Source organism: Panicum hallii, chromosome 4 (assembly GCF_002211085.1).
Source record: "Panicum hallii strain FIL2 chromosome 4, PHallii_v3.1, whole genome shotgun sequence".
NCBI classification, from domain to species: domain Eukaryota; kingdom Viridiplantae; phylum Streptophyta; class Magnoliopsida; order Poales; family Poaceae; genus Panicum; species Panicum hallii.
The window spans coordinates 1,256,576-1,279,552 of NC_038045.1; the positions used below are offsets into that span (position 1 = coordinate 1,256,576).

A 22,977-nucleotide genomic window follows, 5' to 3' on the forward strand; every position below is an offset into this window, starting at 1 on the left:
GCAATGCATATGGTAAATTCTCAACTCTAGATAAAAAGATGCTCTAAAGTTGCTCTAAAGTTGATAGGCGCTCTCATATATCTGACTTAAATTGTAAAAAAGTTTGTGAGCACTGATAGGTTATCATTCTATCAGTACTGAACGGCAAAAGCAGAACAAATTAAACCATTTAGCAAACATTACGGAGATCGCTAGCGATCTAGTATAGCGCCTAAAGTAAGATGTGGTAGTGTGCGAATGGCCTGCCACAGCAACCTACATTCCAGGTTGGTGTGGCAAGTTGCTGACACCAAGTGGCAGAGCTATTCTTGCAAATGCTATGCTGGAAGCACGAGCTGTCTATGCCATGTGTTCCACCTTGCTGCTCAAAGTCACTATCGAGTCCATTGATGCAAAGAGAAGGGATTTTATCTAGCCTGGTGATGCTACCTGCACAGGAGGCCAATCCAAGGCTGCTTGGGATCCGGTCTGCTGGGACAAAGCCCAGGGTGGACTTGGAGTTAATCACCTGCACATTTAGAACAAAGGTCTCCTCTCCAAATGTTTAGCTAAGTTGTTGCAAGAGCCATCTACCAACCGGCAGAAATGGTTCCACCTGTGCTATGGTTCTGGGGCTGACAGAGCAAATAGATGTACACACAACATAACTTTTGTTTATTATAACACACAACATTACTGTTCCATCGACAACAAGCAATGCAAGAAACTGTTCTACAGACAACTTGATGTTTGGGTCCATAACAGGGAACAAATCAAATAGTTACAGACACAAAGTTTAAGGCATGCTCGGTCCAGAACTGCTTGTTGGAGAGCTTATAATCCCTCGACGCTCCATTATCTCTCGCTGGATGGACATGTAGTACTCTTTGAGGTGTGGGGCTAACTTGTCTAGATCCTGACCCATGAAATGAGCTTCAGCCTTCATCATCTCAACCTTTGTCTGTTCTTTACGCAGTTGTACTTCCTCCCTAGTCAAGTTCAGCTTCTCCTTCTCAAGTTCCCATCTCTTTTGCATCTCCTCTCTCTGCAGAGCAATCATATTTTGTTGAAGCTCTATCTTAGCATCCTTCCGTTGGAGTATTTGCGCCATCTGACTGTCTTCTTTGTCGTCCTTGATCTGGCCCCTTGCATTCATGCTTTGAAGAACTTCAATTGCAGCACTAGATGCATCATTGTCTGCAGTCCCACGACTCTTACGCTTTTTGGCAGTGTCCCTTCCTTCTGGTCGAGCTGGCTGTCCATTGTCATCATTCTCAGATTGTCGCTGTTGGCCTTCAATGTTTCCTGCAACCTGTTGATTAACTTTTGTACTTCTGCCTCCAGAATTGATCTCCACCATCTTATCGCTCCATTTGGCTTCATGGCGAAGGATGTTCCAGCAATGCATGAACGTCCATGGCTCTGACTGCTCGTACATTTTAACAGCATCATCGATCTATGAACGAAAAAGGTATATTAGTTGTAAATTGTAGGGTGGGAAGATAACTGCATCAAGTAAAATAAATTAAAGATCACATGAAGTTGCAGTCTGGCATTTATATAAGAATTCCAGACAAAGTGCTCACACAGTCTACAACAAAATGATGCATATAGCTATAGTGTCATAATCTTTAGAACAAACTAATTCCCATTGATTTTGCAGGGACCTAATCAAATATAACCATCAATTATGGACCCCAGTTTTAAACAATGCTAACAACACTGTATTTATAAGGAGAGACTTAATACACATGTGAGATCAAAAATATGCAACTCCATACTACCATAACTGTCAGATGTCTAATGTCTACTCATATTCTTCCCTGCCAGTAGGTTTACTGCTATTTATTTATAAACAATGCTAACAACACTGTATTTATAAACAACAGTGTATTTATAAACAATGTTTTAAACAATGCTAAAACAACACTGTATTTATAAGGAGAGACTTAATACACATGTGAGATCAAAAATATAAGGATGCACACTGACTTACTCGGTCCTGCTCAGTCTTTCCACTTTTGTTTAACCTTTCAACAGTCGAAAGATGACCACAAAATTTGTTCACCGCCTTTTGGATGGTTAGCCACCTGTTACAAATGGCAACTTGACTTCTTGTAGAAGGGCCTTCAATGTTCTCAACAAAATATTTATGTATCCTTTGATAATAACCGCCACTGGATTGACTTGTTCCTACATATTTACAGGTCATAGATTCAAGTTGCAGTATAATGATATAACTCAAGATTGTTCATCTACAAGTGAAAGGGACATACCAGTGATAGGGTCTTTGCTCACATTCAGGAAGGCAGAACATATAATTTTATCTTCTTCTTTGCTAAAGGATTTACCTCTTTGTGACACCCTCTTGCCACTGAAATTACCAGCGACTTTGGCTTTGCCCTTGCCTTTCCCATCTCTTTTAGACTGAGGCACAGGAATCTGTAATTCGGGAGTTTGTCCAATTACCTCCGTGTGCTCTTGGGTGGCTTCCACATTAACAGCTGCAGGATGTAATGGAATTGGCCGCCGCAGACCTAGGGCTTGCCGCATCTAAACCATTTGCACCAACGGCAAAATACAATAGCAGCATTTAATTAGCCAATGCAATAGCAGCAAAATACAATAGCAGCGTGCCAAACCTGAGGAAGTGTAAGATTATCCAAATCTTCCAATGAATCAGAAAGAGGGAACTCCCATTCCTGGCCTTCAACATAGGCCTCAGAGTTACCATCATTGTTTGCACAGGGAGTCAAGGTGTTTTCCATCCTGCAGCAGGTTGAATTTGGATTGGAATGGTTAGCAAGGGACATCAAGTCAACAAGCATTCACCACGGATGCACCACGGATTCGTGACCCAAAGTGAAAAATAAATCCAAATCAGTCGATGCAACCAAAATCACTGCACTACAACAACGGCCGCAAACCCCGCACGCAACACCCAGCCACTGAGTCCACGGATCTGGAGAGAACCCGCCGTTCACCAAACCGGATGCAGATATCAACCCCCACGACGTACGAACTAGCAGATCGAGCGATTCCAAGTCGGGAATGGAACGGGATGAACGGAAGGGGACCAACCTTGACTTGGGACTCGCCGGAGCTGACCTTGGACGGGAGGACCTAGCCGGGCGCCGCCGCTGCACAGCCCCGAACCGGCGATGTCTCCCTTGCCGCACAACCTTCTCTCTCGTGCCGCCCAACGGACCCTTGCTCGAGCCGCGGATGGCTTGGCCTGAAGACGCACGCATTTTACCTTCCCTCTCCCCTCCAATCCAAAATGCCTTGCCTTTATACCTACTCTGTTGGAGACGGATTTATGGTGCTACAGTTCTCGCACATTAGCCATATTGCCTTTAGCTAGCCGAATGGCTCGCCTGTTGGAGTCAGCCTTAGCTAGTCTCACACTGCAACAGGCTCAGCCAGATGACACTATGACAGTAGCTACCTGGGCTTTGCATGGACCGGCCGAGCGTGATCCGTGATACATGCAAATGCAGCCAGCCCATGTCTTTCTTCAATTCCGACACCGAAAAGGGCCCACATCTAATGTAGATTTAAAATTCATTCAATACTGGCCCAAGACTGAAGAAGTTGTTAAAGCAAGCAGAATCAGGCAAGCAAGGAGGCACCTTGAGCTTGCAGATTACTAGGCTCCGAAAAGGAAGAAGCTGGGGGAGAGAGCAAAGAATGAGGCGAGAGATACCAAACCCTCCCCGTCCCCAACCTTAACGCCATGCTTCCCTCATTCCCTCCTCCTCGATCCCCTGCTTTGCCCCAATGCCACTCCTCCAATAATGTATTAATCCCTCCGTTCCCGGCTGGTCCCGCGGGCACGGACAGGGAGGATCGGAGGGAGGACGAGCCATGGGCAGAGAGGCGGGAGCCCACCACCAGGCTGCTCCCGGCCATGGCGAGATGGAGGCGGCCCACGAGCACGAGCACGGCCACAGGAAGCGGCGGGTGCCGCGGATCTGGGAGCGGCAGCGGCGCAAGAGCACCGGCCTGGTGTGGGCGATGGTGATCCTGTGCACGCTGCTGGCCATCGGCGTCATCGTCGCCGGCGCCACGGTGTTCGCTGTCTACCTGCTGTACAAGCCCAAGATGCCGTACCTGCTGGTCTCTGACGCGCGGCTGGAGCGCCTCGAGTACGGGCAGTCGGGCACCATCCTGGACCTGCAGCTGGCGCTCACCATCCAGGCCGAGAACACCAACTCCAAGACCGACGCCACCTTCTCCGGGGTCAACCTCGTCGTCGGCTTCCACGGCGCCGACGTCGCCCTGCTGCGGGCCGGGACTTTCTCCGTCGCGCGCCGCAGCGCCGTGCCGCTGCGGTACCAGGTGGTGTCGGTGGGGCGGCAGCTCAGCCCCGACGGGATGCAGTACATGGACGGCGCGCTCCGGGCCGGCGTCGTGCCGCTCGACCTCTTCGGCAAGGCGCGCACCACCTGGAAGGTGGGCATCTTCGCCTCGCTCCAGTTCTGGACGCGCATCTCCTGCCGCTTCCTCTTCAACTACCCCGGCAACGGCACCGCCATGCCCATCGACTGCCGCTCCAAGTCGCCGTAGCAGCGCCACCATTCATCATTTCTTCGTTCATTCCACAGCAACAATTGGCAGATCAATGCGCCACACTTGTACAGGCGAATAATGCTGGTACATAAAATCCGCAGTGCAGGAACACACACACACACACATTTGTAATCTGTAATTCATTTTCTTCTTCCCAGTTATTGTTGAATTAGTGCAGTTCAGAGAGATGAAGTTATGAATTGTGATGATACCAATTCTTTGGTAAAAAAGGAGAAACAGGCTTCAAAATAATGTAATTTCGTGAGCGTCACTGTAATAATCCAGTTAATGAGGAGTCAAGTTTGACCTTGTAGGATACTGCTCAAATTTTTGCCATGGCAAATTGCTCTCCTGACACAATCAGCCCTCTCTGTTCTGTCTTCTGTGTTCTGCTTGGAGTGATGAGGTTTCTCCTATCTTCCGTTGGGCTGCGCCGGGCTTCTTCGAAGGTTCGAGGGAGAGCTATCCGATTCAATGCCACTGGGCCCGACATCAAAAGCCCAACGTAACCTTTGTACCGCGTCAAACGACAAACAATTACAATCCACACGTCGACAGCGCGGTGGGCTAGAGGCCAAAGCCCAGTCAACCAATCAAACGGTCAGCCACACACACAGGACGGCGGACTCGCACACGGGTCGTCGTGTGTGGCCCTGGGAATCCCGAGAGGAGTGGCCGGCACGCGGCGGCCGCCGCGAGCCCAGATCATCGTCAATCATCGCCGTCCGCCATGGAATTATCTCCGTCGCCATCCGCCGGCCGTGGGGACGCGCGACACGGCGCGGAGGGGTGCTTCCCCCCTCGCCTCCTCCGGCCCTCTGCCAACGTGGACGCGCTGCCAGCCCGCAACGCGACGCCGGGCCCGTCGACGTCCGCTTCCTCGGGGTGCAGCGAACGTGGCGCCCCACTTGTGGCGCTCTCCCCAGCCGGACGCCGGCTACTTAACCACCCCCCTGCCGCGTGCGGCGGGGAGCGGGAGCAACCGGCGACTGAGTTACTGGTGAGCAAGCGGTTTGGAACTTTGGATCATCTAGCTACGACAATGAAGCCCAGGCCTCTCGTCTGCGTGGCGGCGGGGGCCGCCGGGTGGGCGTGGAGGCCGAGGCCGCGCGCGAGGTCGCCGGGGGTGTCACCCAAGTGTTCCCAGGCGGCGGCGACGGCGGCGGCAGAGGGCGCGGTGCACTCGGAGCACCACCCCCGCCGCCGCGGCGTTCGCGGGGTGTTGTTCCGCCCGGTGGGGCTTCCCCGGACGGAGCAGGCCTGGAAGCTGGAGGAACGGATCGAGAAGGTCATCTACGCCTGCCGGTTCATGACCTTCCTCGGCATCGGCGGCTTGCTCGCCGGCTCCATCCCTTGCTTCCTCAAGGTGCTCGCTCGCTTCAGTGATCGTTTCACCAAGCTTTCGGGTTTTATTTCCTCCCAATTTGTGAACTGGAGCGTGGGATTCTGCAGGGATGGGTTTATGTGATGGATGCCTTCGTCAAGTACTACCTGCACGGCGGTGGAACTGTCAGTGTCATCCTAATGCTGGTTGAAGCCATTGGTAACCAAACTGACTCACTTGATGCTTGTTCCAAACCTCAAATGAGCACCCTGTTCACCGTTTAATATTCAAACTCGTCCCATTTTCAACTATGATATCATCTCTACATGTTCAAATCGTTAGTGAGGGCTTACCCTTGTGTTTTACCTGTTTCACCTCCAGACATGTTTCTCATTGGAACGGTCATGTTTGTCTTCGGGACGGGCTTGTACGAGCTGTTCATCAGTAACATGGACATGTCATACGGCTCCAACCTCTTTGGCTTGTTCAGTCTTCCGGTTCGTTCACATGCACATCCCTGTCAGTGGTCCTCAGGCAGCGAAGCGTCACGGTCCATTTCAGCTTGTTGACATCTCTAATAATTCTGTCTGCAGGAACGACCCAAGTGGCTGGTAATCCAGTCGGTGAATGATCTTAAGACAAAGCTGGGTCATGTCATTGTCATGGTTCTACTAGTTGGCATCTTCGAGAAGAGCATGACGGTGACCATCACATCCTGTGCTGACCTCCTTTGCTTCGCTGCATCTATTTTCATCTCCTCAGGTTGCCTCTACCTACTTTCCAAGCTTAATATATAGCACCAAAGGAGGGAGCCATGCCTGAAAAAAGTGTCTATGTATAGAAGCAATAGGTCTGTTCTGTTGCTCTGCAACACCTCAGGTTATGTTTGCGCAGTCAAATAATTAGGGAGTGTGGGGAGGGTCCCTGTACTCATGTATGGGTCGGCAGTTGCAGTGAGGCACTACCACTCTACATAGTAGGATAATGAGATAGAATCATCATGTATATGTAACCTGATGTATATCGTATATGCAATCAATGACTGAGATTCTCTGCGACCAACTGATTAACAGTGTTACCACAATTTCATACAGTTTTGTTTTTTTGGTACGAGTGCTTCCGAAGAGAGCTTCACTACTTTGTGTACATGCGTAACTTCTGATATGTTTTATAAACGGATTTTAAGCGATTAGCATGTCTATATCTTCTCATTCTTATATTGCCTTAATATACGAACCATTAGGCAGGCACCATATATTTCCATTAGATATGGAAATGCTCATGCCTCATCCCTCTTTGGTAGGTTGTAGTTTAAGCATATGCGACATGCTTCAGTTGAACCTTGTCAATATGGCAGTGATATAGTGGTACCTTGTCTGATGGTAGTACAAGTGGTTTCTTGTGCAGCAACTAGCTTGGGAATGAACACACAGAATCTTGTTGTGTATAATAACCATTTTCATGTATTAAGTGATACATTCATGCCTTTATTTACTCAGGACCACATTATGAAGCATAGCTGTGTAGATGTTCGTACAGTAAATAAGATTAAGGAGCCTAGATTTGTTTAATAACAGTTTGAGAGAAACTACTACTACAGCTGATGCTCCAGTTCTCCAACTTCTTTCTGACCAAGTGCCCACTCATATCTATTATATATGTGTGCCAGATGCTTACTTTTGAGGTATGTTTCTGATCTTAAGTACTTATATACAACTTTTATGACCATTCAATAATTTCTAGTTGGATGCACCAATATGTGCTTGAAGATTTGTTCATACTTTTTCTCCAACGTGACTGCGTATTTAGCACTTACCTTTCCCCTCAAAAAGGAAAATCACTGAGGAAAAAGACTGTCGTGGCAGAATGATGAAAACTTTTGTGCTCTGTGACCTTTGGTCAAGTTTACGACACTTTTTTCTTGGGGTGATTGAATTAAAGGACAGGAATAAATGGAGATTAGTTATATTCTGCCACAAAGGATGATAGAACCTCAAATAAATTATGTTGATGAGTTCCAGCCAACCAATGGGAGGCAATGTTCCAAAACAAAGAAAGACCTCAATGTGCCTTTTCCAAATCAAAATCAAAGTTCCAGGAATCCGAGAAAAATTGGATCCCACAGAGATGGAATAATATTTGGTGGCGCAATGCCTTACATATAGTTTTTCAGCTTTGAACATTAGCTGTTACAGACTCTTTTCCATATGCAGCGAGGAGCAACAAAATTAGAAGCTCCAACTTGCTGTTGCTTCCTCCACCAAATGGTCTGATAAGTTCGGATAGGTCATGGCCCCGTGAAGTTGATTGGAACATGAAAAATATTGCACCTTGATATTTCAAGTTTGCAACTTGCATGCTTAATGAGGCTTCCATGCATGTAAGTAGTCCTTGTTAACTTTGTGCTGCCAAAATGTGGACGGTAGTGTGTTATTTTCTAATTTTGGTACGACCGTACAAGTGGATCTACACGGAAGTGTTGCACTTCATATTTCTACTTTGCAACTTGCATGCTTTAGTTTGCAACTTGCATACTTAAATGAGGCTTCCATGATATATTTAGCATTCACTAACTTCTTACAGCCAAAATGTGGACCATGGGGTGTTACTACTAATTCTAATACCAGTGGACCGCCTAGTGTGGCGAGCAGATGTTTCACTAAATAACTGATTATCATGGTAAGCAGATTGTCCAAAACCGCGTCTTCAGTCCTAGGTAATTCTTGGTAACTTCTTCGGAATTGCTAGTTTGGTTGATTAATTGATGGCAGAGAAAACTATAAAATGATCATGCTTGTGAGAATAATGAATTTACATGAAAGCATACCTGTCAGGCTGTCACTGGGTTTACCCTTTCTAGAGGCATATTCCCATGTTTTTTATTTTATTTGATTAATCTCGCTGTACACAGTATATATTCAGTCTGGTGAATCTTAGATGTTTCTTAGAATAAAACTGGACTGGCAAAGGTATTCCCTTTGCCATAGGATTTGTTAAAAAAAGATACTGAGACATCCAAATGCTAAACAATTGGCTGGCAATTGATGTGGTCCTCCCATTACTCAACTCCTTTAAAAGTACATCTTTTGAACTAAATTAGTGATACCATCTGCATATATAAAGAAGGGAGCTGGCTCAAGAGGTTAGCCGTGTTAGCTTTGAGTAACTTGTGTACCGAGTTCTCATCTCTTCCCACTCCAGACTAGCTACCACCAGCTTTTTTCCTTGTAAACCTCATGGCCATTTCACTGAAAAGCATTGCTCTGTTCATGTTGCTTCTCAGTACTATCTTCTTCGTGCAGCTCTCTGCGCCAACTCATGCAAGGAAGCTGGAAGTGAGGGCACCTATCATCAGCGTGCGGCCTTCATGCACCGGAAGGAGTGTTCTGCAGGCGCCTGCTACTCAGGCCGATTCTACCACTCCAGGTCATAGCCCCAGCATTGGCCACAACAGTCCTCCGAATTGAAATGATCTGCTGCTTGCTACATGCTGTCATCTGTATCTCAAATTTGTACCCCGAGTATTTGAAGCTTATGTGGTGTTTCTAGAGGATTCTATGTGTTTGTTGAAATTTGAATGGCTTAAGACAGGTGATGGAGGTTAATTAGCAGAGTTTTTGTTTCCTTCCGTTTAGATTTATCACCAGTGAAATTTGATGCATGCTGTCATGCTTCATTTTGCCACCCTTGTGCACTAAACATTGTCTCCGAGGAGCTGTACGGATCTGTAGGCTGTAGCCGTGTCTCTTTTGAAAGGTTTACTCGATGCTGTAAACTTGAGGATGTGTACTGTAACCTGACCATGTTTAAAGTTTTCTTGCCACAGTGCTGTGAACTTGAAGAGGTCTGTAACTCCATATGAGTCAGTTTCTCCACTACTGGCACAGTTGAAATAGCTTTGCTTGTATATATGTGTATGGAATTTGATCCATCTTTGTGTATCCTTTGTTTCAATAAACACCAAATTTGTGCAATCTCAAACAGGAAAACACCTGGAACAAATAACAGGCCAGCATGCATTTTCCTTGATCTATGCCATATTATGTCTTCGTCCTTAGAGGCATGATGGCATCTGCCTGACCGTGTTTAAAGTTTTTTAGCAACATGCATGTTCTCCAAAGTAAGTCGCTGATGTCTGCGCAACAATCTTGTTGTAAGCCTGGCAAAAGAAAAAGAAGAGATAGGTTGGTTTTCCCCCTTGCTTTTGTTGCAATCTTTTTTGAACGAATAGGACAAGACAGTGCTAATTTCATTTAGTAAAGCACGAGGCTTTGTTGCATTCTTTCATGAGACAGGTCGAAGGAGATTGTTATATACTAGCCATGAGATAGATCAAGACAAGGTTGAGACAAGGACTTAGAGGAAGTTTGAAGCTTAGTCTTTCCAGCTTTCTTTCTTAGTCTCTTTCTTTCTTGTCGTTGTATTAATTCCTCAGTTTCAAGGTTTAGAGTTCAAGAACTCTTGTAATTATTAGCTGTATACATTCACAAGTGAATGTTCTAAGGCCGAGATTTTCTTTTATAAAAAAAATACTAGTGTACTACATACAACTCTATCACAAAATAATTAAGTGCAATATTGCTTATGTACCTGTACAAATGTTTGTCCATGTTGTACTTATTTTGGAATGGAGGTAGTACCAAACTAAAAAGTTATCACACATGAAAGTAATACAATAAGATTATAAAAAACATACTTCAAGGTCATTATAATCGAAAAAAAGATGTGCTTAAAAGACCATATCAATCACCTGGATGACGAGCTGTCCAGTGATGATCCGTACCACGCCAAAGCAAAGCATTCGGTCGGAGTTGTACTACGATGATAAAATATATCAAGACAGCGAGGGAGGCAATACACCACTACACACCAGTGATCTTTTGGTCCCAGTTCACAAACAAATCACACCGTCCTAGGTAGCACTGCGTTCACCTTAATGCATCTCCTTTTGAGAAAGGAAACCTAGATGTTTCTGAAAATTGATCAGCAACATGTAGTGACTGAGAAAGATATTTCCGAATAAGGCATGTGAGAGTTATGATAGGCTATCTTTAACAAATCTAGTTTCTTGTTTAATGTTTTCTTGATTGATAGGAATTTCTCCATTAACTGTGTGCAGCCATGTTACAAAAGGAAAAGAAGTAACTTTTGTATGAGAAAATTATATAGTTTGTAATGTACTAAGCTAATTAATGCTAAAATATTGGGATGGCCATCCTACATGAAAATAGGAGAAGGTACAGTGGGATAAAAGTTTTAGTGCAATTTGTTTTGGTGTATAGCTTAGGTGAGGCCCTTGTACTTTTTCTTTAGGGACTGCATGCTCTAATAAGTTCTGCTAGACACGTTGTATGCCAAACGAGTAATGGTGCCACATATCATTTGCATACATATATTCTTTTAGTATGTGTTGCTAGACCACCAGTGCTCCAAGTCCTGATGAGAACTCTATGCACTATGTGATAATGATGATCAACTACTGCTCTGTCCCAACAAAGAATGCAATTTTAGGTACCCACCTGGACGTCACGTTGTCCACATACATAGCCAAAATTGCATTTTTTGTTAGAATTGGGACGAAGGAAGTACAGATCTATTCCCTCCGTTCCAAATTGTAGGTTGTTTTTATAAATCTAAGATATATAGCTTATGCTATGCATCTAGATAAATACTATATCTAAATACATAGCAAAAACTATGTATCTAGATTTGCCAAAACGATCTAAAGTTTGGAATAGAGAGAGCAGTAATAAATCTAGTAATTTCTATCATAAAATGATATTAATTACACCACTTTTTCCTAATATAAATTATCATGAATTTTTATAAGGCTACAATGTGTAGTCGAAATACTTTCAAAACGCTTGTATAGTATGCAAAAACAATGTTACAAATTTACAATGGAAATATGGCAGTTACAATTACGTTTGTAGACTATATCCTTGTGATAACCTAAATACAATCAGCATTGTAAATTTTAATAATGGTGATTCCAGCTGCACTGCTTCTTCTTCTCCACCGTTCTAACAGTGTCATGACAAATTATTGTACTTAGAGCGCACTCACGCAAAGGATAGTTATTCCAGCTGATGACTTGTTTCCGGCAAGAAGAGTGGTTAATGTACATTGTTTTACCGTTAACTACAATCAGCAACGACACGTTTTCACCATTGCTCTCCAGCTGTAAGTGAGTGAGGACCTCAGGTCAAAGTCTCAAACCGACAAAGTTAAAACAACAGAGCATCTTCCTCGCAAAAAAAAAAACCCAGAGTATCTGCACGTACACAGGCATGACTCAGCGTCCCAACCCTAATGCCGCAATGCATCTGCTTTACAACAAAGACAACCTCGTGGTTTCCAAAACTTGACCAGCAGCAGCTAGTGCTTGACAAAGTTTTTATCCAAATCCGGCATGCACCTAAGCAGCGATACATTATTGTTCTGCAATTGTGTGAAGTAATCACCGCTAGCTTGCATTCAGAAATATAATACAGGCTTATTAGTGTGGCAACAAAGTTGGCTATTGCTGTCTCCGTGTAAAGCTACTTTTTTTTTTGCTGCTGCACATCTCTGTGTGCATACTGAACTAGCAGGTATAGGCCAGAGCAGTTCATCCAGTACATGCTATGAAATATTCTCTCTATTTTTGAGTATCTTGTTTTAGAATGACAAGACTTTAAAACTCTCAGACCACAGAATATTCCATACATTCTCAAATATGTCATTCATTTTTAAAATGGGTGCACTCAAACTTTAGAATTGACCACTAATACATATACAAAATGCCAAAATTAATCCCATAATATGATGTTATTATAGAATTTTCTTGCAGCCTATATGCTTTCATAGCATTATATTTGTTTCACAATAATATGGATTACTAATACAATGATAGTTAACAAGAAACGAAGGGAGTGGCAGTGTTTTGTCACCGGATCGGTGCTCTTGGGTTACGTGGCCCAAAGCTGGGGTTCATGACTTGTGGACACAACATGCCACTGCTATCTGATAAACCTTTTCAACTTTGAGGATTCAGATATTTGGCTTGATCACACCTGAAGAGATCGATGTGCGCAGCTTACCTCACCTGCTGTGGGCTATATTATCCTTCAGTTTTATAAAACCTGATCGTACCTACTGTGCTTTATGAGGCACGATGCATCGATCGTGGATCGCATGATCTCCATCTCCATCTACATCATCTTCAGAGTTTTGTATTCTTTGAAAACAAAGGCATGCATTAGAAATTCAGACAGAGAAGTCCCTCTTAGTTGTGACATCATCTTGTTTATTTTGCACTACGTACAGAGACCATTACAACCAAGCAAGCCTTCTCTTTTATTTATTTGCTTGTCCTCCTGGCCGGAATAATTCAACGCAAAATGCTAGCCAGCTATCTATGTGTTTTTATTTTTATACATGTATAAAAACAGAATGCCTTGGAGGAGTATGCTGGCATCTGAGTATAGATGGCATCTTTTCTTTGAAAATATCTTCAGGCTGTTTCATGCAAGTGTATGCACCCCCTCATCAGTCTCTTATTATAAGAAGCATATTCATTTCAAGATTATTCGTACTTCACAATCTTTGACCAACAAGTAGTCTAGATTAAGTTTTATTTTTAATGTACAGAGATTTTCATTTAGTTCATGTTTGAAATTAAATTACTTTCCAGTAATCATGACTAAAGAAGGAACAAATTGTCCTTAATATGTGGTATGTTATATTATTATGAGCTAAGATTGCAGAGGACAAACTAACAGTCAAAGTTTAGGGTCCGTTTGGATGTTGCAGTTTTAGAAAACTATAGTATTAAGAAACTGTAGTTTTATAAGCTAAAGACGTGCAAAACCATGGTTTAGAAAAAAGAGGTCTGGAGTGGAGTTTTTAAACTCCAAAAAGACTATGATTTTGATAGTACTACGGTTTTTAAAACCACAAAGTTTGTTCATCAAACACCCATGAGTTTTTAAAAACCAAAGTATTTTGTAAAACCATAGTATTTATCCAATATTCCAAAAATACTTTGTATCCAAACAGGGCCTTAGTTTCTTTCCTTTCTTTTGCTGGGGGTCAAAGTTAGTTTTCAATATACCATGTCAAATGCATGGCGCCTTACATATTTTGAAAAGAATACAAGAGCTAGTAACCAGGCTAACGAATCTGGTCTTGCAGTAAAAACACATACACTCTTGCATGATAACTGCAGTAACTGATGGAAATCCTGCAAGAATACAAGAGCTAGTATACCATGTCAAATCTTGCAGTAATTGCCATGACCAGTTTAGTTTGTTGCAATTGAATGCTAGTGCCAAGAATCTCCACTGGTTCAACAGCTATCCTCAACCCTCCATGAATGAATAATCCAATATACACCCATGACCCTTCGCTGATGACATCCATGCTTGTGCAAGCAAGAAGCCAAGAACGCATGATGATCCGCCTCCTCTCCCTCTCTTCTACCTTCAGCCATACTAGTACCTCTTATTGCTATCCAACATCCACCCCCTCATTCCGGCAATCAATGTTTGGATGATTTCTGGTGTCGATCATTGATCAAGAGCTGAAAAGTTGATCGGCTTTGCATGGCGTCAATCAAATAATGGCTTCCAGCCGTTTCGTCCTGTCCGGAAACCTTTTGACCATGGAGCTGCGGTGGCGATGGAGGAGCCGAGCCTTCGATCTCGTTGCTGTCTGGAGGGAGAGAGATGCTGGTGCAAGCATCCGGCCAAGAAGCGGAGTAAATGCCATGGCTCCTCGCTCCCGCCTTTTAAGGGCTCACTGGCAGCCGGGCTCGCCTCGCGCCTCAGTCACCTCATCACACTGTCGTCTCCGCCTCACTGCCTGCTTGGGTTCTTCGTCTCCTGCGGCTGCAGCTCGCGTGCTCGCATGGCCTCGCTTGGCCAGCTCGTCCTCGTCGCCGGCCTGGCGTTCCTGGTGCTGTCGGTCCAGGATCGCGTGAAACATGGCCCGGCGGAGGCAGCCGCCGGCCTGCTCATCACTGCAGCAGCAGCCGCTCCGGCGCCGCCGCCGGAGGTCATCAACCCACCTGTGCAACCGTTGTCGGAGGAAGCGGAGGCCGGGCAGCGGCCGCCCATCCCTCCGTCCGGCCCGTCCGACCAGTTCAACGGCAAGGTGAACGGCGAGAAGCCGTCGTGGGGCCGCACCGACGGCCGGCGCCTCGGGGCCCCGTGAAGCGGACTGGTCCGGTGGATTCTTGCTTGTCCTGGTAAAAAGAGCGTGCCTTGAGGAGGGCAGAGATCTCAAGGCTTATAGCTAGCTAATGCCTTTCATCTTCGCGAGTAGTGATTCTGTCCTCTGCTAGAAAGAGATCTGAGTGGGTTTCATGGTGAGATTGTGAGCGTATTTCTGATTCCTTTGGTCGAGTCTGAACTGTCTGTAAGATCTGCCAAAATTTCTTTCCAGTGGAGGATGGAAGTGTTTTCCCTAATAAATATGCGTTCTGATTTCTGAAGCAGATTGATTTCTGCCTGTGGTATTTCTCTTTCAGTTTGTTCTAATAAGTTGATGTGTTTTTGTGGGAGAGCACTTTAAGTTGCTTTGGTGCTCTACCTGATGAGTGACATGTTTGTTACCTGAGACACGATTGGGACCAACTGGTCTACTGATATATCATGTAGGCACGCCCGCACTACACATCACAAAACAAACAAGAGCAGACGTGCAGAACTTGTGAAAAAAACAGAGACGTACTGGCCGGGGTACCTTCGTCAACCCAATGGCCATGAAAAAACAGCTCGCGAAATTCGTGGGGAGCTATTTTATACGAAGGCAGAAAGTGTCTTAAATTTATCCTTCAAATGAAATAGAGAGCTAATGCAAAGGAACGCATGATACCCACTCCGAAGAACAGCATGCCTCGCGGATGCCTCTCACATAGTCACGCATAAACCTAATACAAGAAACAGTTCTAAATTGCATGTGCTGTCCTTAGGGAGCAAGGAACGAGTATAAAGCATTTTTTCACTTTTAGATTTTATGATAGCGCCATCACTATTGAATAAGATTGCGGCTATTTTGTAACGTACGTCACCTGGCTTGTAAGATCTTGTGACAGCGTCATCAAAATAAAATAGGATGTCGGGTTGTGTCGTCTTGTATGCATCACATAACCTACCTTATAGAATCTTACGATAGCGTCATTACTTGCAGTATACCGCTAAAAGCTACAAATGGACAAAAATAGACAACTTTGCTTTAACGATTTTAATGTTTTATGATATGAATCCTGCTAATTACGACATGTGCTACCAAACACTAAGTGCTCAAGTGCCGACAAAAACAAATTATTTCATATATAGATACCGCAATAGATATTACCTTATATTTTTGAACACTTGGATGAGGATGATAGAACTAGCTATTGGTAACATTAAGTGCAATCGTAGTGTATGATGGTGTGTAGGGTCAAATACCAGACATATTGTAAGAATATCACTACTTTTGCAACATATTATGAAGACTACGAGTCTAAAAAATGCTGGCACCCTATGATATAATTGACCAAAAATTGTACAACTCCCAATACACATGGACAAATATACAAGGCCAAACCTCCAGTTATTTTTGTGAATATATACTTATATAGTTCAAGCTACAGTTGCCCTTAACATTTACAAAGCAAATTTTAGTTTAGAGATAATTTTGTGACAAACCATTACGTTATATTATGTTTTTTCCCATTTAGATATAGGTTGTCATACCCTTTGCCTCTCCCAGTTCAGTCATTCTACCGAATAGTGTCTAATTATAGCAGTTTTCCCTGATGATATTCTTGTCTTAAAATTATTCCACTCATTTAGTATCGTTAATTTAAATTTTGGAAATATCCAGCACTAAAAACACCTGGTTATCTTTTGACACGTCATTCCGAGATATTGTTCATAAACTCACTGCTGTCTCTAAAAGAAATACTTTGAATTGGTCACGTCCAACTAATAAATTTTTCTCTATGCAAAATTCTAGAGTTGCTCAGTTTTGATTGTTCCAACAATAGCGAGGAAGACAATGCCGAAGCTATACATATGTCACCTTCAACCAGTCAGACCAGCAAGCGAAATGCACATGCTGTATATTTCAGTAAGCTGGTGCGCTGTGCAGGCATGTGCTGGAGGATCTTCTTCATGGTCGGAGTTCGGTATCTATCTGAGGAGTACATAATGAAGCGATGGACCATGGATTCTGCAGGTAAATCGGCAATTGGAACCCGCAGTTAGTTAGCCCCCCAGAGTCTAGCTGTTTCGTACAATGATCTTTGTCAGATTGGTTTGACATATGCAATGAGAAGCACCGTGTTCCCGGACGTGTACAAGGTTGCCATGGTTGCGCTTCAGAAGGCATTTGCTGAAGTTGTGTCTGCCAAAAATAAGCAAATGAGTGAGCTGAAGATTCGTTCAGAGCAGCAGGATATGCTTCAGCTCAGAATGCCTCTGCCCAAGCTTCAGGCGAAGAAGGCACCATCAAAGAAGTAGCTCAGCATGAGTCCTTGTACCAGAATGGGAGGATTAACAGTGCTAGATAGGCAGTCTGATGTCGTAAACAAAAACAACTGTCCAGAACTATACTCATTTTGTGCGCATTGAAAATTGAGCTCAAGAAATAACTTTTGTGAACTTTTCTTTCTGCGTGCAATTTCTTCCGGAACTGCTACATTCAAATTGATCGGGTAAAAAAGTTATACCGGCAATAGCATTTGTCCAAGTCTTCTGGATTTGGTTTGAAGAGAGCAGTGCTACTAGACCATCCTCTCATACATCTGCTCAACCACAGAATTCAGAAGCGTGGTGCGAGACTACCACCTGCAGTCGAGCTGTTATAGCCTACTACCATCAGCAGAAATACATAAACAGAGCACGGAAAGACGTAGATCCACACCCATACGACCAGTTAGAAGTTAAACTCATGAGGTCCCAGTATCTCTCAAGCATCTGCCGATATACCAACACCATACAAACAAAAGGCTCATTATTGCAACTATTATTTTATTACAGGCATACATCTCGACAGCTTGGGAAACTATACAACAACATTACAGCTCCCTCAACTGATCAATACAGATCAGCAATCTAGCTCCAAAAGTCTTAGATACATTCTAGAAGGTGAATATGATAACACACAGAGGTACATTATGCTTATTTCCTCTTCACAAGTAGAAGCTTGATCTCATTTAGCAAGAGTTGAAGGACATTCTGGCAGAAATGCAAGGCATGTCAACAGAAACGCAAGGCATGCTCGAGTTCCTTCTCATCACTGCAGTTGTAACCCAACATAATCGCCCGGGCTGTTCATATATAAAGCATGACCATGGTCAGTAACTCGGTGTAATTAAAGAGGATACTCTACTGCAAACAAATTCAATATTGATAGCCTTTTATTACATTTCATTACTAGAAATCAATGCTCAGTAAAAGAAAATTACGATTATAAGTATGTAGAAGGTCACAGTGCAATGCAATCGCTTGCATAAGCACAATTGAGGAAGAAGGTCCAGGACCCAGTAACCACCTCCTCCCACTACTATCCTCACTTTCACAATGCAACATTTCAGAAATAAGAATCTTAAAGTCTAACTTCTCAGCATCTTAATATGAATATTGAATAGAAACTATACTACATAAGGTGCCAAAGGATTACTTTGGTGTGATCGGCTTGATGGATGAACTATCCTAGACAGGGTGGGCTCATCATGAGTGGATCCTGATTTTTGGTGGGATGATTCCATCCATCCTATACTAATCATGTCTATATGAAGAATGAGGTGCTGATGGATCAACCCAGTCCATTGCTCAAAACAAACAAGAACGTGACTGAGATGGTGATGGATCAACTCATTCCTCAAAACCAAACACCCGATTATTTGTAATTTCTATCGGGTGTGAATATCAAACCAAACTCAACTTACCGAATCGTCCAGATCCCATGAACGGCTCTGGTTCATCAGCAACACCACCTTGTTGCTGATCCTGAAAATTATGAATAAGCGAATGAGGACAAAACCAAACCAAGAAACTCAGTCGAATTTGCTAATAAGTTTGTTGAACCGGTAAAACAATGATGGACCCCCATATCCATAATATTTCACCAGCACAAACTCAACTTGAAACCATGTCATCAATGGATAAAAGAAAAGCAACACATTCTGTACAGGACTTACATTATCATCAGCGTCCCATTCATCATCAGGACACAGCCACCTCTCAAAGCAGTGCCCAGATATCGTACAAAGAAGCAGCCCACTAGATTGGTCCAAGACAAATTCACGACAAGCATCATCACAAACTGAAAAAAAAGCAGAAGCCAAACATTTCAGGAATGTGCAAATTCTATGTGAATAGATAGTGAGAGAAAATATATATTACTGTGGACACGACCAGTCTTCTCACAAATGTAAGCATCACCAATCTGGGTGTAAGAGCATGTATTTCCAGAACAAGAGTGCCCCTTGACTGATTCATCTGTAAGCCCTCTGCTGCTTTTCCAGGTAGACACCTGATCAGCTATGGTTTTATCAAGGATAACCTTGTCATCGTTGACCTGGAAAATTCAGATGTGGAGCGGTTATGTTTCTCAACATAAGACAGTTTTGTTGATTGCGGAGAAACTACAGGATAGATATGTGACAAAGATTAAACAGAAGCCTGAATTTAGTAGTTACTTCTGAAGGAAGGGGAGCTTGACTCCTTTTTGATGCCTGCATCTGAATATAGTACTCCCTGAACTCTGTAGGGGTATTCCTCACAAATTCAACCATATCCTCTCTATCTCGCTGGGGATTAAGAACGATAAAACATTAGCAAGAGTTAATCGCTAAAACTGAAGCATCAAACAAAAATATTATGCAGCTATATGGAAAGGAATAATTTTTGTTCTACAGGTAGGGCTAGAAAAGAGGGGAAAACATCTCTACGCTTCAACAGCATGCCACCTAGTGCCCAAATCATCTGTGCCTGCTAAAACTAACTAAAAATGACACCTTTAATGTCCCTAGTTACCTTGAATTAGAAATAGTGATGATGAACAGATGAATTTACCTGTATGTAGAGGTTCTTCCATGCGCACTCCCTGAATTTGGCATTGGAGGCCAGTCCCCACCTCATGCAATACCTGGGAAAAAAAACAGAAAGGCACAAGATATGTAAGTCATAGAATTGCATCGGTTTTGGAATCGAATCGACAACACAGACTTTTCAGCCAACTTACAGGCGGCGCCAGAGGGTCTCGTCGGACGCGGCAGCATTCATGAAGCGGCAAACTAGCGCGCAGGAGATGAGGTCCTCGGAGGAGAGGAACTTGAAGATCTGCAGGAACAGCTCCGGCGGTATACTGCTGAACATGCCCGTGTCGATCTGAGGCGCCACGGCTTTCCCTTTCGCCTGCCTTCTCCTCTCCTCCATCCTCATCCTCTTGTTCAGCTCCCCCTCGCTGCCACTAACGTTACCACCATCTCCGTCCGATCCCGATTCCTGCTTCCGCTTATTCTTCGCAACATCACCTTCGTCCTCCTCCTCCTGATTCTGCGGCCATGAATTCGCTCTTAGCACCAATTCCCAACCATGAAGAGATTCGATTTTTGCGCGAAAACCAAGGGAGAGGAGAGACAGGTAGCACTCACATCGATAGCATCCTCCGCGCTGGATCCGGACAGTATCTCCGATTCGAGGAAGCTGGCGAGGCCGTCGACGTCCTCCTCCTCGTCGTCGTCGTCGCCGCCGCCGCCGCCGATATCTCCTTCACCTCCCTCTTCCCGATCCACAGGCCCTTCCTCGGGAAACGGGTCGTCCTCCAGGCCCGACTCGTCGCCCTGCACGTCGGCCATGCTGCTCCACCGCCCTCCTCCTCGCCGCCGCCGACGGATCGCCGCTCCTCCCTTACCCTAGCGAGAGGAAGATATCGGTGCGGTTGGAGGACGCGTGAGCCACCAGAACACGGGAAGATGGGCCGAATCTCGATCGAGACCGGCCCGTGGCGTTAGAATCTGGGCTCGTTGTCAACCTACCAGGCCTGTGCATTCGGACATTAGATTGGGCCGGACGTCATAGTGAGACTGGGCCTATCGTTGCTTTCAGTTGGGCCAGAGTCATTTCTTCCCTGGTGCTCTTTGCATTGGACACGTCGACACCACCACGTCCGCGGACCGCGCCTGGCTGGCGACCCCCGCGTGTTCTTGTCAGAATACCAGGCACCGTCTCACCGAGCTGTGTCTGTGTGACTGTGTGCTTGGCCGCCGATGAATGGGGAGGCTAAAAAAAACAATTTTATCGGTGCACCGTTGCCGGCGAGGTGCTGCTAAACTGTGATGGTGTCGGGTTGGGCACTTGGGCCAACCACATCCACGTGACTCTCCTGGGAACACGTGTTCCTTGGTCTGAATTCGTTTTTGTGAGCTCGTGTACTGTACTTCAAAAAATATTATGTCTAAAAAAAGGATCTTGGGTGTAAGAAACCCCAGCCCCTGTCACATTTGAAAAAGTCATTTGAATTTTCAAAAAAAGAGTCATTTGCCATTCAGGCTTGGCTTTTTGAATGAATGGTTCAGTGGGCGCTGTCGCCGTTGCTTCTTCAAAAAAAAAAAAGTTGGATGTGTGCTTCAGAAACCATGTCACAGTTAAATCCACTGAAAATGGCGCAAAGACAAAGATTTCATTTCGACGATCTTTGGATACACCAGCAAGAATGCCGCGTTCGATCATCTGTTCATCACCACTTTGTCTGCCAGGATAAGATCAACAAGCAAGCTGTGCCCCGCAGGGGACCGCGAGAGATTGACGTGCCATTACGCCAGACCGACCGCCGCGATCAATTATCCCCCTCCGATCCCGACTCGTCGCCGTCGACGGCGTCCCCGTCGTCCTCGTCGTCGTGGGTGTCCAGATCGCCACCCACCACCAGCAGCTCGGTGGGATCGGCCGGCGAGTCCTCGAAGTCGAACAGCTGCTTCCGGAGCACGTCGTGCAGGCCGTCGAAGAGCTTCTTCTTGACGGCGTCCATGGCCCACTCGAGGCGGTTGAGCAGCTCGGTGGAGTTCTTGTTGTACATGAAGAGGCCGTTGTAGAGGTCGAAGCTGTCGCTGCAGGTGTTGTCCACCAGCCGGAGCAGCGTCTCGTACCCCTCGGTGTTGATGGGCGTGGACCGGAGCTCGAGCATGGCGAGCATCCTCCCGACGGTGTGCGTCAGGAACTGCGTCCCGGCGGCGTGCGCGTCGTGCTCCGCGCAGGGCATCTCCACCATGCGGCACCCCTCGCGGGCGAACACGTCGAGGAAGGCGTCGGCGCGGGCGCGGCGGGCGGGGCAGTCGCCGACGCGGACCTTGTCGAACACGAAGGGGAGGCCGGCCCAGCCGTCGCGCGCGGACTCCGGGCCGAACATGGGGTGCGTGCAGATGATGTCGAACTCCTCCGGGAGCGCGCCGAGGAGGAGGTTCTTGGGGAACTCCTTGACCGAGAGCACGTCGGCGAAGAGGGTGTCACGGCGGAGGCGGTGCACGGGGAGCGAGCGGACGACGGCCTCGGCGGAGAGGATGGAGGTGGCGAGGAGCAGCACGTCCGGGTGGCACTCGCAGAGGTCGTGCGGGTCGGGAAAGAACCGCGCGCCGAGGGTCGCGGCGGCGGCAGAATAGTCGGAGCGGGAGTGGGCCAGGACGGTGTGGCCCTGCGCCACCAGCGTGCGCGCCAGGAACTGGCCGTAGTTGCCGAACCCAACCACGGCGATCTTGAGGCGCGGCTGCTGCTGCTTATCCTCCCTTTCGTCGACCTCAGCCGCGCGTGGCAACGAATCGTTGCTATCGAACGGCTGGGCGGCGCCCGTGGCGCGGTGGCGAAGGGGAGGAGCCGCCACGCCGGGAAGCCGCCGCCACCGGCATCTCGTCGCGTGGAACTGATGGTTGGTGGGAGCGGGCAGTCGGCGGCAGGAGGATGGTTGGTGGTGGAGGCGAACGGAGGGAGGAGCCGCCATTTACTCCTGGGTGGGCGGCGAGACTAAACGGCGGCGATCTTATTATTTTCTCGAGAGAGAAAAGCCGACGAGACGACGACGCCTGCGCGTGAGAGTGACCGCCCTAGGTCACCTATGGTAATGGGCTGGCC

At 45.8% G+C, this 22,977-nt stretch overlaps 5 protein-coding genes and 1 long non-coding RNA gene across 8 annotated transcripts; 3 read left to right on the top strand and 3 right to left on the bottom strand.

The window, feature by feature from the left end:
- Nucleotides 1–714: 714 nt before the first annotated feature.
- Nucleotides 715–3,748, bottom strand: LOC112889067 (glutathione S-transferase T3-like). Its single transcript, XM_025955551.1, has 6 exons — nt 3,612–3,748; nt 3,061–3,525; nt 2,622–2,748; nt 2,256–2,532; nt 1,976–2,172; nt 715–1,435 (listed from the first exon to the last, which is right to left on the bottom strand). The coding sequence occupies exons 2-6, from the start codon at nt 3,228–3,230 to the stop codon at nt 776–778; spliced, it is 1,431 nt and encodes a 476-aa protein (XP_025811336.1). The 5' UTR covers nt 3,231–3,525; nt 3,612–3,748; the 3' UTR covers nt 715–775.
- A 67-nt stretch (nt 3,749–3,815) lies between these two features.
- Nucleotides 3,816–4,862, top strand: LOC112889069. The gene has a single exon (XM_025955553.1). The coding sequence runs from the start codon at nt 3,847–3,849 to the stop codon at nt 4,546–4,548; it is 702 nt and encodes a 233-aa protein (XP_025811338.1). The 5' UTR covers nt 3,816–3,846; the 3' UTR covers nt 4,549–4,862.
- A 404-nt stretch (nt 4,863–5,266) lies between these two features.
- LOC112889068 lies at nt 5,267–6,968 on the top strand. The gene is made up of 4 exons (XM_025955552.1): nt 5,267–5,917; nt 6,004–6,094; nt 6,257–6,372; nt 6,469–6,968. Exons 1-4 carry the CDS (start codon nt 5,282–5,284, stop codon nt 6,670–6,672), a joined length of 1,047 nt encoding a protein of 348 aa, XP_025811337.1. The 5' UTR covers nt 5,267–5,281; the 3' UTR covers nt 6,673–6,968.
- Nucleotides 6,969–7,565: 597 nt separating this feature from the next.
- On the top strand, nt 7,566–9,698 carry LOC112889070. Its single transcript, XR_003227994.1, has 2 exons — nt 7,566–8,554; nt 9,178–9,698. It is a non-coding gene; the product is annotated as an uncharacterized LOC112889070 (long non-coding RNA).
- An 8,093-nt stretch (nt 9,699–17,791) lies between these two features.
- LOC112890867 (F-box protein SKIP31) lies at nt 17,792–20,808 on the bottom strand. Of its 3 annotated transcripts, none has more exons than XM_025957737.1 (8): nt 20,508–20,808; nt 20,096–20,412; nt 19,927–19,999; nt 19,551–19,661; nt 19,279–19,429; nt 19,050–19,174; nt 18,798–18,858; nt 17,792–18,176 (listed from the first exon to the last, which is right to left on the bottom strand). In XM_025957737.1, the coding sequence occupies exons 1-8, from the start codon at nt 20,709–20,711 to the stop codon at nt 18,106–18,108; spliced, it is 1,113 nt and encodes a 370-aa protein (XP_025813522.1). In that variant the 5' UTR covers nt 20,712–20,808; the 3' UTR covers nt 17,792–18,105. The 3 variants fall into 3 exon arrangements, with proteins under 3 accessions (XP_025813522.1, XP_025813520.1, XP_025813521.1); XM_025957735.1 differs by having other exon boundaries at nt 17,831–18,176; nt 19,255–19,429; nt 20,508–20,807; XM_025957736.1 differs by having other exon boundaries at nt 17,831–18,176; nt 19,255–19,429; nt 20,096–20,409; nt 20,508–20,804.
- A 692-nt stretch (nt 20,809–21,500) lies between these two features.
- Nucleotides 21,501–22,865, bottom strand: LOC112889471 (arogenate dehydrogenase 2, chloroplastic-like). The gene has a single exon (XM_025956137.1). The coding sequence runs from the start codon at nt 22,844–22,846 to the stop codon at nt 21,692–21,694; it is 1,155 nt and encodes a 384-aa protein (XP_025811922.1). The 5' UTR covers nt 22,847–22,865; the 3' UTR covers nt 21,501–21,691.
- Between the last annotated feature and the right edge of the window lie 112 nt (nt 22,866–22,977).